Source organism: Athene cunicularia, assembly GCF_003259725.1.
Source record: "Athene cunicularia isolate RWA chromosome 4 unlocalized genomic scaffold, athCun1 chr4_part3, whole genome shotgun sequence".
Lineage (NCBI taxonomy): Eukaryota > Metazoa > Chordata > Aves > Strigiformes > Strigidae > Athene > Athene cunicularia.
The window spans coordinates 14,792,323-14,806,829 of NW_020799100.1; the positions used below are offsets into that span (position 1 = coordinate 14,792,323).

Below are 14,507 nucleotides of genomic sequence, written 5' to 3' on the forward strand. Positions count from 1 at the left end.
AGCTGTACGTGTTTCAAGAGAGGCACAGAGATCTTAAAGCAGGTTCTTTCAAGGGTTGTTGTTTGTTTGGGGTTTTTTGGTGTTTTTTTTGTTTTTTTAATTCCAGCTCTTCAGGAGACAGCCCCTCACACGCTGCCAAGAACACCACCTTTATGGTTCATTCTTCATTTGAAGCTCGTTACCAATTCCATTAATTATAATTATTAATTCTATGTATGGGAAGTTTCCTTTAAATCATGCTCATAATAGCAATGGTTATATGAAAAAAACAAACTCGAAGGGAGGAGCACATGCCTTCCTCAGTCAGCAGCATGCCTCATCCCTACTCGTATGGTTTAGTTTACAAGCTCATGTCAAAGAGCCAATTTCACACACAAACACAAAATAAAAGCAGGAACACAACTTTTGATCATCCTACATTGATGTTTACTCTTGTTTCCTGTAGCCCCAGGTGACAAATCTGTCCTTTATATAGTGGAGGATCGTTGGGCTATTAACAAAGTCAACTGGACACACTTAAAACTCACAGCAGGTCTTCGCATTGGTGACTTGTACCAAACTAAGGAATAACAATTAGTAAGGAATTAGTTGTAAAACGATAAATATAAATTCAGAAACATTTTTTTTCTGAGCAGAAACGCTCAAAAGCAGGAGAATTTACAAGCAACTTTCTTACATATGAACACTTACGCCAAGAAGGGAGATATTGGAGAAGTCAGCCCCTCTGAACACAAGGGCTTTTGTTCCACCATTCTCTGAGCTCTGAAGAAGTTTAATTTTTTTTTTTTTTTTTTTTTCTTCATTTAACTTTGCCGGCCTGCCAGCTGGGTATAAGCCAGAAGGGTTATCCAGTCAGACCTTACTGTGATATATTTACAATGGTAGTGCATTTAAGGTTTGTTTATTTCAGGATTAAAATTCAAATGGCTAGAACCATTTAAATAATTAAAGGGCCATCAGAAAATGCCATGAAACCAAACAAATCAGGAAAAGTCATGGAAACCATCAGCAATATTTAATTCAGAAATTCTCTTTGTTAGGGAACTTAGCTGAAAGAAAACAGCTGGATGTAGTTCAACCCTCTAAATTAAAAACAATCTAACAAGGTCTATAGGGATAACTCTTTCAGCTACATATTGGAGACCAGATTCACTTCTACCAAGTAAATGTAATAGCACTCAAAGCTAGAAAGGAAATTCCTCAGAACTGAGGTAGTTTCTAAGTATCAGCACATTTTCCAATTCCTCGCAAGGCAACTTAGCTATTTACAATCCATTTTTTCCCACACATAAATTTATAACTTTTTCAATTTTATGGTTCCATGATTTATTTTCTAAAGAAAAATAATCTAGCCAGAATATCCGTAACTCTACTAACATCATGTTTTAATAAATAACTGGCTACTTCTAGTAAAATTAAGCCTCCAGGATTGTTTATACCAGCCAAGAATACTCTGTCTTTATAGCTTCGCAGAAATTTGGTGTGAAAATAAAGTTGAATATAATGCTGACCCTGAGCTAACAAGTAATTAATGCTTCAATATAAAAATAGAAAATTATCCTCACAACACAAGGGTGGAATAGAGCAAGCCCTCTCTCTCTCTGGATTGCTCTCCTGACTGGATCCCGGAGTCCAGCCAGACCTAAAGGCTACCTAAAGCAGAAGATGTGCAGAATAATTTTGAGTCTTTCCAAAGACTTTGTTTTCCCTAAACTATCTTAAAAATTATTTCATCTCTTTTTTTAAAAAATATACATTTCTTTTATTAATGAGTTGCCGTTCACCACAACACTATTCCAACTGCAAAAGCACAGGTAGAGAAAGGAGGAGGGTGTCTTGGGTAGTGCCAAAAAGCTACAGTCACTGGGCATCAGCTCCCTGGAGACCAAATACAATGAAAAGGAGGCATCTTCAGCTCGGGAGCTCCTGCCCACTCCTACTCCAGTCTGCCTGCAACAGTGCTGCGGGGTGCTGCCCGCCTGCTCCTTCCCTTTTGCCACCCATCGGAGAGGAAACAAAACTCTTGCAAAAACAAACCCGACATCCCCCCGCCTCCCTGCCCACAAAGTATTCCTTAAAAACAAAAAATTTAAAAATTAATCCAGCATTCATCTCACAAACTTGCAGACAAGACACATGTTGGCATTTGGATCTGCAAGACGACACGTTGCTTCCAACCGAACAAGTTTAATGCCTTACTCCCACAGGGGATGCACGTCGGGAACTGGCCTACAGGAGTTACAGCTAATTGCAAGGATCCTGGGGAACAAATGACAACTCTTCCTGGCGTCTGCAGAACTGGAATTCTCTGTAGTCTCTTCCAATTTAACCAAACCTCCTGTAAAGAAAGTACAACCTGCTCCTGGCATTAACGCCCTATGCGAGCGGGGCATTTGGCACACTGACCAGCTCTGCCTCCACCTTCTGTTTTACTGCATAATAAAGACAAATTACTTCCACTTCTTTCCAGATAAGGCAACTAACATAATGTGGATAAATGGGAAGTTAACTACATGAAACGTATTTTCTGCTTGTTGGGCAATTATTTTTTTCCCCATAAGATAACATGATAAATAAAACCTGCTTCTGTACAGATATTTCTCATTTCAGAAACACATACTTGTTACAGGCCAAGAGAAGACCCTGGGTTGGTTTTTTTTTTGTTTTCATAAGAAATATTGTAAAAGAAAAAAAAAAAAAAAAAAAAAAAAAATAAAGACACAAATGCAGAGCTAACTACAGGCTTGTATATACATTTTTGTTATCCACCTCTAACATGGATTCTTGGTGAACGGGACAGACTGGTAGTCCCCATTCCTGTTATTCCCAGAATAGCAAGGGGAAAAAAAAAAAAAAAAAGATCAGTATCTTAAAACCAGTGGCAACATAGTAAAAACTGTACACTGTTGTCCATTAACTTAAAAAGCAAAGTCCCTAGATGGTATAAAAGTGAAAGCAGGTGCTTTCTAACTTTGATAATAAAAGTCTTTCCCCGCCCCCCCTACGCTGCACAATTATCTCCATTGTCTTTGCATGGCCAAGAACAAAATGCTAAGGAGCAAGGCTGCTTGTGATAAACCGCTCCTGGTAGCGGCAGAAGTGTTCATGTTCTTATCGCTCTTGTTGGAATTCCCAGCGACTTCGGTGGCATTGAACTCGAACTCCGGGGAGCACTGCTGGAGCTCGCAGCCGCTGCCGCTCTCCTCCCCGCTGCTCTCCTCACCTGCGGGAGACAAACACACATGCTGTCCTCCTCTGCCTTGCAAAAGGCAGCCGGGGGAAATACAAGCGTGGCTCCTCTGGTTAATGCAACTTCTGTGTGCTGTTCATCACACCCAGCCATGCTGGTGGATGGAAAACTGACTGTGGGCCAGCAATGTGTGCTCACAGCCCAGAAAGCCAACCGTGTCCTGGGCTGCACCTGGAGAAGTGTGGCCAGCAGGGCGAGGGAGGGGATTCTCCCTCTCTACTCCGCTCTTGTGAGACCCCTCCTGCCCTGCAGTGCTGCATCCAGCTCTGGGGGGCACGTAGCATAATGACATGGACCTGCTGGAGCAGGGCCAGAGGAGGCCACGAAGACGATCAGAGGGATGGAACACCTCTCCTGTGAGGACAGGCTGAGAGAGTTGGGGTTGTTCAGCCTGGAGAGGAGAAGGCTCTGAGGAGACCTTATAGGCCTTTCAATACTTAAAGGGGGCTTACAAGAAAGATGGGGACAGACTTTTTAGTAGGACATGTAGCACCAGGACACGGGCGAATGGTTTTAAACTAAAAAAGGGTAGATTCAGACTAGATGTAAAGAAAACTTTTTGATGATGAAAGTGATGGAACATTGGCACAGGTTGCTCAGAGAGGTGGTAGATGCCCCTCCCTGGAAACATTCAAGGCCAGGTTGGATGGGGCTCTGAGCAACCTGATATAGCTGAAGGTGTCCCTGCTATTTGCAGAGGGGTTGAACTAGATGACCTTTAAAAGGTCCCTTCCAACCCAAACTGTACCACAGTTTTATGGGAACAACCCTTCTCTCCCAGCCTGTCGGAGATGCCAGTTCCCACACACTGCACTAACACGATTACCCACAGCTGAAGCTTAACCCGCTATCCCATGTTAGCACGAAATCCAATTAAACAGGGAAAAAGAAAAAGCAAAAGGCAAACAACGGCAAACATACTTATGTCAATGAAGTCGACATCGTTCCCACTGTACGCATTCTTCAGCTTGTTGGTCATCACCCGCAGAGCCATGATTTGCCGGCGAATCACCATGTCTGGCTTGGTAATATCAACTTCTACCTCCGGGTTATTCACTTGATTTGCTAAGCCGTTTCCAGTCACCGCAAAGTCATACCTGAAAAGAAAACATTCCTGATGGTATCGGAGACGCAGCTCAGTGGGGTCCCACACCCAAGGGCAAGAGTGTGGGAACTCAGCGATGCCACCCCCTTCTCTAGCTTGGGTGATATTCTGAGCTAAACGTGATCTTCCCACGTGCTAACCCTCACAGAGCCCTTCTCCAGCGTCTTACACCATCTCCCCTCCCTGCCACCTGGGCAGCATGTGGAATTAAATGCTGCTTTCATACACTCTGTGCCACAAAGGCAGGGGAAAGACAGTTTTCTCCCCAACTTGAAAAGAGAAGGAAGATCTGGGGTTTATAATAATAATGGCTTACAGCAGCATAAATCATCTCTGCAGGCAACAGAGCAAAATAAGCTGCTGAGATGTCCCGATGCCCAGTTATATGAGACTTTTGGAAAAACAACCTTTGGGGCCATAGTTATCCCAGAGAAACCTACAGTAACTGTTAGAGGCAAGAGTGTCATTCTGGCTTTGCATAATGCACTTTAACCATCAAGCTGGAGTATTAAACGTGTACTTCTCACCACGCAGACATGAGATGCAATTTCCCTAATAACCCCAGCAGGAGAAATATCAGTGGTGCTGAAGATGAGGTAACGTAACCCCACACACTGAAGTGGAGAAGAGCCGACCTGCTCAGCCTCAGCAGGTGTGCGTGCTCAGGTCTGAACACATGGACGGCCTCTTGGTTTAAAAAAGAAACTGAGCAACAAAACCCAACAGAATACATCCCTGAAACAGGTATTTGAAGTATCATCTTATGGAGCAAGGATATGACACTTTTTTCTCTCCACCAACTACCTGACTTGCAAGAAAAATCACTGTTTAACAGCAGAAAACATTACTTTTCTTAGTTACAGTACCAACTGCAGTACCACAAGAGAGAGAAAAGACACAATCTACTGATCCTGGAGACCAGGCAGTGAGATATAAGCATCCATCTGAAGGGCGTGCTCAAACCCTGTTCTGTGTATGGGAGGGTTTAGTATTATTATTGTTGTTGGGTCTGTTATTTTTTCTGATCAATATTATATGTTTCAAAGAAGTCAGAGAGAGACCAAAGTGTAGAAGACTTCTGAACTTTTAGCTTATTGGAGCCACAGAAAAAATAGTAACAGCAAAGGAAAAATATCTTGCACAACCCACATACAATGTCCAGCCTCCTCTCTTCTCTCCTTGCCCAGTGCTGCCAAGTCTCCAACTCCCCTCCTTCCTGGTGCTGGCCCTCACACACGCTGGAGAAACCTGCTGTCAAAAGCCCTCTACAAGCTGCTGATGAACAAAACCTCAGGAGGTCAGAGCCATTTCTTGTTGCAGAGACCCAAATCATCACACTGGCCAACTGAGGCAGAGTTTCAGGCACACACTAAACAGTGCAAAATTGATGTGGTATGGCTCAGACCTGTGTCCCAAAAATATCAAGGGAAAAAAACTGCTATTACTTAGAAATACTGCTGGAAAACCCTGGACAACTTTTTTTTTTTTTTTTAACGGAACATCTTGGATTTTGCTTATTTCCTCAGTAAGCAAACAGAAAAAAAGAAACTTCTATTTCCAAAATAAAAGTTAAACAGTTACATAAACCATATGACAGAAAACCTTTGGCTTATTCATGTGTTGGTAATTTTCTCCTTACAAGAAAAAAGAGAAAAAAGTTTTATAACTATTTTTCCATAAAAAGCACGCATGAAAACCACTGGCCCCCTTGTGCCACTGGCCTCAGCAGTGAAGAGGACCTTTCATCAACCTCCATCTCCCCTGCCCTTGGTCAACAAGGAATCCAACAATAGCTCCTGGTGGAAACACCAACTGGGGGCACTGGGGCAACAGCGCTGTCAGACAACACGAGCACCTCCACTCTGTGCCTGTCATACAGGATTTTGTACAAATCACCTCCCCAGACCCATGAGCAACCAGTAAGAGGTTTAAGCCCAAGGGAGAGATGCTGTATCTGGGTATCCAGACTCCATTCCCTTCTTTAAAAGAAATCAACATGTAGAGCTTGGACAACCCTTTAGCTTTGCATTGAAGCTGTCCCAGCTACATAAAAAAAAAAAAAAAAAAAAAAAAAAAAAAAGGATAATGGCAGCTGGGGTCACTCCTGTAGGAGAAGAAGGCTCGGACAGAGGGGCCAGCACACTAGGGAAGGCTGGGGCGAGAGGGAGAGAGTTAACCAGGGGCAGCTGCGTTGCCAAACCTGCTCTTGGCGCTCCCGTTCCAGCACTCGTTCTCATTGACAGTGCCTACAGACATCTTTTCATCATTGCAAATGTTGCCAGGGAGAGATGACCAAAATTTTTTGGCTTGCTTCAGCTTCTCTTTCACATCAGTAACCTATTAAAAGAAAAAAAAGAAACATAGGACACAATCCAGAATACCAAACGCTCATTAAAAGTGAAGCTGGAAAGGTATTTTTTATCACAACAGACGTGTATAGGCCAGATCTTCAGGCTGTGTATTTTGATGGTTGATTTACTTTTGTAATACAAAATTAAACACTGCTCCTCAAACACATATTACTCATAAGCCAAGCCTTTAAAACAGGCACTTTTCTGACATAGAAGCGTTGAGGTAAATCATGTCTAGAGCCACGGGCAGATTACACCCCTCAGAGAGTACAACACAGCCAAGGAATATTAAGAAATCCTATAAATTACAAATGGAAAATTATACACTGCAGTACATGGGTGCTGAGCGCCTGCGCGGCACCGGCAGGACCAGGCCCTCACCAGTCGGTCCAAGCTCGTGCCGGCAGCTGTAGTTGGCCGCTCCTCCGGGTTGTAGGGTCTGAAACGAGCGCTGAAACCGCTTTCGGAGACGGAGCGAGCAGTCCGGCCCTGGGCAAGTGTTTTTGGCTGGCCACATCCCTGGAAAACCTATGCAAGAGAAGGAAAGGGTTTTATAAAATGGGAGGTCACAAGAGCCTCCCTTTTCTAGGGTCCAACCCAGCCTCTGCCCAAAATAAGACATCAGCTTTATACATACTTGAAAGGGCATTAAAAAAAAATAAATGACAAGAATAGAGAAATAAAACACATTAGATAAATAAAATCCAAGTGTCTTCTTGGCCCATCTACCTTTTGAGACACCTGCATGCTATTCTCCTGCATGTTCATGATCGCATCTGAAATCTTCACATCAATGGGATCCATAACTGACTCAATGTTGAAGGGGCCCTCCAGCCTCTCTGCTACCAGCAGCATCGAATCTAACACACAGAGAGAAACAAAGACTTTTAGTGGAGGAGCTTCAAGGACAACAGATTGAGCATGCAGACATTAACCACAGCAATGTCACTTCAGACCAGCACACATCTCCAGGAAACATTTTGCTCCGTTCCCAGAGCCTACAACTTCACCAGGCACTTAGAGGCTGCCAGCACCGAGCCATGGGCTCATACACATCAAAAGCCACATTAAATGAGGGAGAGCCATTGCAGCCTGCCAACAGGCAGCCTGTAATCAGCTCCTCCCATTAGAACAAGCATTACTAACACCCTCCTCTCCATGCTCGTTTATTAAAGGTTGCCTTGTGTCATTTGTTTTTCAAGACTGCTTTCAAAGTAGCCGGCTTCCTCATGCTGGTCCTGAATGCAAGACACCAATGCGAAAGGGCCCAAGATGATCATCGCTACTATCTCTCTCTTAGGGAAAGCTACAGGCTTGGGGAAGCCAAGGGATTGCGCCTTCTGCCATTACATGGACAAACTGCACAAGGGAGACTGCATGAGACCAGGGTAAACTCTGTGCATGATATATTTGGCACTTCTCTAGGCAAGGGGAGATGGAAAAGTCCCTCAGACAACACCAGGTCACTTCTCCTGTGCCGACATACACGTCCTCATCACATGCATCATAAAACACAGCAGCGCTACTGCATATCCACTTCTTCTGGGAAATTATTATTGGTACTAAGGCTTTCACCCTGCATTGCATTTAAGCCCTCTCTCTGGCTCCTCCCTAGAAGATGCCTCCAGGTACATGCCTGGTGCTAAGCACTCATCTCTCCTTGTCCATCACAACCTTTATTTAACATTAGTTTTCACTGTGGTCCCTTGATCCTGAAGTACCCCATTTGCTAGTCTCCTCTCTTGCGTCACTTCATGATGCTCTGCCACAAACTCATTTTCCAGTTGCATTTAATTCTTCATTTTTTCCTAGCCTGCGTGATATGGGAGACCAGGACACAACTGCCCCTCTGGCCCCAAGGAAATCCTCTCCTGGGGAGCTCCTCCCAAGGATACGCCTGTTCCCTTCCATTAAGGAGAAAGGGGCGTTTCACAGTCAGTCTATTAACTTCTCTTGAAAAGTGTTTCTCATGACATTCACCCTCTTCCTAAGCACAGCAGGTACTTTCAACAAGCAGAAAACTTCTGTGGGCTCCGGCTACCTGATAAAGCCCTATAAAGACATTCCACATACTGAAAAATTTAGTAATAGCTCTGCCCTAGTGCCCAAATCATGTTAAACTACACTACACAAACTGATGATAAATATACAATTAAGCTACTTGTGCATTTAAAATAATAATGGCACTAAGAAGGGGGAAAAAAAAAAATCCAAACCCCTCCACATGAACTGCAGATGCCTTCCTAACCTGTACAACCACTTTTTAAAGAAAACTCAATATTCTAAAGATTTGCTGGGTGTTATAATAGTTAAAGGTCTATCAGTTGATCAACCCATCCTAAAAACCACATCAGCTGGGACTCACGCAGCTCCACCAAGGTGCCGGTGTTTCGGGAGTGAACCCCAGGAGGAGCAGGAGCCCCAGGAAAGCCCCTTGCCCCGCAGGGACACACCACCAGCATCAATGACAGAGCTGTCGCAGGGCATGGCTGGAATTTAGCCGTCAGGGACTACAAACAGGTCTGAACTAAATGCATTTTTTTTTTTTTTAAGAAAAAAAAGAGAAGGTAATAACAAATGAAACAAAGAGTCTTAGACTGTATTGTGGTGGGCTCCAATAAAGTGATGCTTCAAATCTCTGAGTAATGACTGCTAGCATGAATATACCATTGTGCCGGAGGGGAGAAAAATGCTTTTGATGTGCTACCAAATGGAGACTTTTGTAAACAAGTGGAGCACAACTTAAATGTGTTCATCATTGTCAAAGCTTTTGGGGTTTTTCACGCGCATAAAGAACATACCGGCGCAGTTTGCAGGAAGCCACTCATTTGAAATAAAAATATTATGGACAGATAATAAAACACATAAAATGCATAGGTGGGTTTGTGGTTTTTAAAAAAAAAAAAAAAAAAAAAAAAAAAAAAAAAAAAAAGAAAAATCATTCCATTTTGTAACTACTTAATTCTCCAAGTGGCCAGGAAAGGCCGCAGATCAATAAAGTGTTTGTGAAAGACTGAAAGGAAACATAAACCCCAATTCTTCTGGCTGTTTGGCGTCTTTGTAAACTTTGAGCCCGGCAGGCCATCCACAAGACCATGGGAATGTAGAGCGAATTGGGTCCTTTGTTAGCAGGGGTGCCATGGCGTTACATGTATCACAGCCCAGGAATGCAGCCTCCGCTTTGACTGCCGATAGAGAAAATGCATTCGGCCTCCAGCAGAGCTGCCAAAGCTGGCGAGAAAAGATAAGGAAAGTAATAATTGCCCTTGGAGAATATATTCAACTGGAGCTCTTCAGGAGGTGGGATTGATACTGGCAAGGAGGCTAAATGAAATAAACTTTCATTAAAAAGAGGGGGGGCGGCGAGCTCTACCTCATCCAGTTTTGATTTTGGGAGCATCCTGCAAACTTTTACCTCCCACCAGGAGCTAGCCGGTGTCCCCACCAGCAGTGGGGAGCAGCGATTCCCTCTGGCTGCCACGTTTGACATTAATAAGGTTGGCAGGGGTTCATTTTAGCACCACTGCACCCCAAGAGGGGAGGCACGCCACACTAACATCAGAAATGAAGTTTCAGTGCAACTCATCTCCCAGAAAGATTTTCCATTATTGGGAGAGAGGAGTTGATTATAAATATCAATTATCTTGCCCCAGGTCTGGTGCAAAATAATTGATATTTATAAGCCACAGTAAGGTGGCTCAGATCTGTTTCACAAAAAAAAAAAAAAAAGTCTGGCAGAGTGAAAAATGTACCCTGGCCATTTAATACAAACACACAGCATGACAAAGACTGTCTCTCCTCCCTGTGATGGGGAGATAGAAGTGGATTTGGGAGGGGGGGAAAAACCCAACCCAGACCATATAGCGCCATCCCGTAAAGACCCTTTTCCTCCTGCATACATTTGTCCTTGCTACTGGCATTGAGACAATCCTTGGCGACAAAGCACCTCACTCTCATGAAGGAAAGCAATTCTTTCGCATTGTACCACCAATAATCAGAAACCCACATCTTCAGCCTCACTGTCTGACTTGAAGAACAAAAGGCAGTTTTCAGTCTTAACCCCAAGATCTGATTTAAAAGGGGAGGGAAGGAGGGGGAAGACCTTGACCATTCATTAACAACAATCTTTTTTTTTTTTTTTTTAAAGGGGAAAAAATTTCTTTGCACACAAAGTAGTACTCCAGATATGTATATGGAGCCTGAATTCAACATCTTTGAGCAGAGTTAACCTTTGTGGAAAAAAAAAAAAAAGAAAAAAAAAAGAAAAGGAACTGGAGATTAACACTGTTCATTCAGGAAAGCTCCAACCCTCCCAATAGCTTGTTTGAAACAAAGTATACCCCTGGCTAATTGGTGTACAATTGTGTCAGGAATAGAGGGCAAAATAATTTAAAGATAGTTAAATGGAAGAAAAGAGAACAATTTGGTCATTATTTCATACACTGCAATTTCAAATGGTACTTTGCAGAAGTAAGGAAGTATAAAATTTTCTTGTCTCAAAAGACCTACAAACTTTACAGCCCAGTTTGGAAAAGTGACTTACATATAGACTCACCAAAACACGCACATGCGTATTTTATCCACACATGCACCCAAATTCATATGCACTTGCAGCATTTGTTGCAAGTTCTCCCATTTAACTATCCTTAAATTACTCCACTAGGTTCAAAATCTGGTTTTGACACGTAATAAATCATGGTAATAACTTAGCACTTAAACCTGCAGTGCAAAATAGCATCAATCCCATGCAGGTGGGTGTTGTTGTGAGGGGGGTAGTAGTTGTTTTTTATTTATTTATTTATTTATTTAAACCTCTAAACGCACAGATGGGATATTTGTGACATATGCCTGGCCCCAGACACCACATCTATTTAATTTAATTTGGCTCAAGTGGCAAATTGAGATAGAAACCAAAAATCTGGATCATAACCAGCACCTGTTCAGTTATTAAACATGCTCAGTTATTAAAGAAAGCACAGCTTAAGTCTTCAGTATCCGTACTCCACTGCAAGAATCAACTCAGAGTGCAAGAATCAAGCAAATACTGCCAATAAATGTAACGAAGCTTAATACCATACTTAAGTAATGAGCGGGCAAGAAGCCGCTCTGGGAGGAAGCACTGCAAGAAGAAAGCTTTACTTCCAACCTGGAATTGCATTTATTTATTTTGTCTTGTTTAATAATCGTAATTATTGTATGCACTCCCTGATCAGTCTCGTGTGACAGGGCTTGCTGGCTTCCCCCCTGAGGTTCGTTTTTAGCTGCATACCACCTACAGCAATTAGCTGCTTGTGCTTTTGTCTGTTTTCTGGCATTATGCCCTTCCCTTTCATGGGATTCCTCTTTTCTACTTGGACTAGATGTTTGCAAGTCTCCTGGCTTTGAGCTATTTCAGCAACAATTGTAGCTGAAATACTTAATATTCTCATGAGAAAGACGGCTGGGAGGAATGGGGGGGTGGGGTGGGGGTGTCAGCCTCCCAGAGAATGACTTGGAAACCCAATTTAGTGTCACATTTAACTCCCTATATGGAATACATGGGGAAAAAAAAATGCCTTCTGAAAATAATACCCTGCACACATCCAGTTGGCATGGGCAGTGAAGTGAAAAGCCAGTGCACAAAACACAGGAAAACAAGTTCTAAGATTTAAATCTAGCCTGAAATGCCAATTATCAGCAATTTTTCCTTTTTTTATCTCATAGCTTAATGAAAGGGAAATCTTTTCTTTCAAACAGTTTTTTCCACCACTGGGATGGGAAGAGTACTGCAGCCTTGTCAGTAGCCACAGATACTTTACATGTGCACTTCATCACACATTAACTGGAGTGAAGCGACTGCTCCCAAAGGATGCTTGTTCACAGATAAATCAAGCCTCCTGGAAAAGGAGCACAAATGAAAACATTTAACATTATCTATTGCCTGTGCCCCCAAAACGTGATGCATTGCCAATTTTGCTGAGCCTTGACCCAAGGTAGAATTTAACATTTCAGTCTAAATTTCATGTATCGAATAATGCCCTTTTACAAGCACGAAGAGAAATAACAAACTGGAGGAAAAGGATGGCAAAAGCACTCGCAGTGTCACGTAAGGCCTATTGACATTTCAAAAGGATGGTGGCCAAGCGCCAAATGAACTGTTTAAAAACAGATTCAGACACATGTCCCATTCAATTTTTTAATGTAAAATACAGGCCTACAGCTTTTCCCAGAGCTCACCACAGCTGGGAAGGAGACTCCCAGGCTGCTGAGCAAGAAAACTGGCTTCAGGAAGGACAGCTGTATGGTGACAACGATGTATAAGGAGTAGTATGGAAAAAACATCTTGCACACATGCTTGGACCAGCAAGAAGAGACACTCTAAGCCTACAAGCAAAGGCAGCTCCATTCTCCTAAAGCTTGCTGCAAAGGTCACTGACACAACAGAACTCTCATTTATTTAGAAATAAACACCAGTGGCAAAAGGTATGCTGTATGCAGATGTGCGGAAAGAAGAGGTACCCATCACAGACACCTAAAATACCCGCTATAGCTCAGCAGATACACTCATAAAAGCGGTTCAGGTAAGGGAGACGGTACCAGTATATACTCACATGCAGTTTTAACCCCTATTGCCTTACCCATAAAGATATTCCACTCGGCATCCAAGTCCCCTTGGTTGGCCAAGCAGCCTCTCATGACGTTAAAGCAGTAGTTGTAACAGGGCTTCACCGACACCAGACCTCGGCAGTACGGGCAATACATCATTTTCAGCAGCGCTCGTGTACCCTGTGGCGTGGGGTTCACCTTTAAAAGAGAGAAAGAACAAAAGAGAAGAAAATTATCCCTCAGTCCCTAAAGCAAAAAACCCAACACATTTACCGCAGGGTGGGTGGGAACAGAGCTGTGCAGAGGATATGCAACGGGGTCAGCCTGTGCTGTCTGGTCAGAGCTCCCTGCTACATGGTCTAAGTCTGGGGAGCAGATGAAAGGGTTTGGCTCACACCTCCTTGGGTATACCTGCCTCTCTGGGGGGCACAGACTGTCCCCATCTCTGCAAAACGTTATCCACAGTGCAGTACATCTTGGGTATCATGGGACCCCTCCCTGGGCTGCAAGGACAGGCACCACGAGGCGACATGCAGTTCAAGCTCAGGGAAGGCAGTAAAAAGCAACCAAGCCAAAACGCATAATGGAAGTCTACGCTATCCAAGCCCTGCTGCAAACACATGCTGAAGACAATGATGTTAGGATTTCTTGGGAAAAAGCAGCCGAGATGGGATGCCTGCCGTTATCCCCACACCAAACCCACCAGGAGCGTGCCCTCCTCCTCCGCAGCGCTGCGGCTTGGCTCTTCCCGGACAATTGCCCAGCAGGACTCTCCGGCAGAGAGACCGGCTCCTTTATCTTACATTCAACTCCAGCAACACAGCATTTACATGACAGATAGCCGGGTTCATTTATACTCAGCACTCATCATGCTAAATAACTCCATTCCCCACACCCAAAGGAGGTGGCAGCTACAGCCTCACAGCTGAGGACAAGCCGGGAGGACCCTCAAAGCCAACGTGCAACTGCTGGGCATTGCAAGGGGAGCTATCCGCAGCAGGCACGTCACGCCCTGAGCCCTCAACAGAGCTATTTTCCAAAGTGACTCATGGTCATTCATGTTTGATTCACTCTCTGGCTCAGCTTCAAAACATTCATTGAAACCATTTCCACCCAGCTGGTCTAAGGAGCATTAGCTCCAGCACCATGCACTAGCGCTGACCACGTGGTGGGTCCATCTAAAGCACTGAAAAGACAAGCTCCCTCAAGAGCAAGT

At 43.7% G+C, this 14,507-nt stretch overlaps 1 protein-coding gene across 1 annotated transcript in view; it reads right to left on the bottom strand.

The window, feature by feature from the left end:
* Window positions 1–403: 403 nt before the first annotated feature.
* Window positions 404–14,507, bottom strand: part of GPC4 (glypican 4) — a 58,738-nt gene continuing 44,634 nt past the window's right edge. The window contains exons 4-9 of the mRNA XM_026848700.1: window positions 13,324–13,489; window positions 7,436–7,566; window positions 7,088–7,234; window positions 6,556–6,692; window positions 4,172–4,347; window positions 404–3,223 (exon numbers count right to left, since the gene is read on the bottom strand). Of these exons, the coding sequence (XP_026704501.1) occupies window positions 3,015–3,223; window positions 4,172–4,347; window positions 6,556–6,692; window positions 7,088–7,234; window positions 7,436–7,566; window positions 13,324–13,489 (966 nt within the window). The 3' untranslated portion in view covers window positions 404–3,014. The remainder of the gene's footprint in view (window positions 3,224–4,171; window positions 4,348–6,555; window positions 6,693–7,087; window positions 7,235–7,435; window positions 7,567–13,323; window positions 13,490–14,507) is intronic.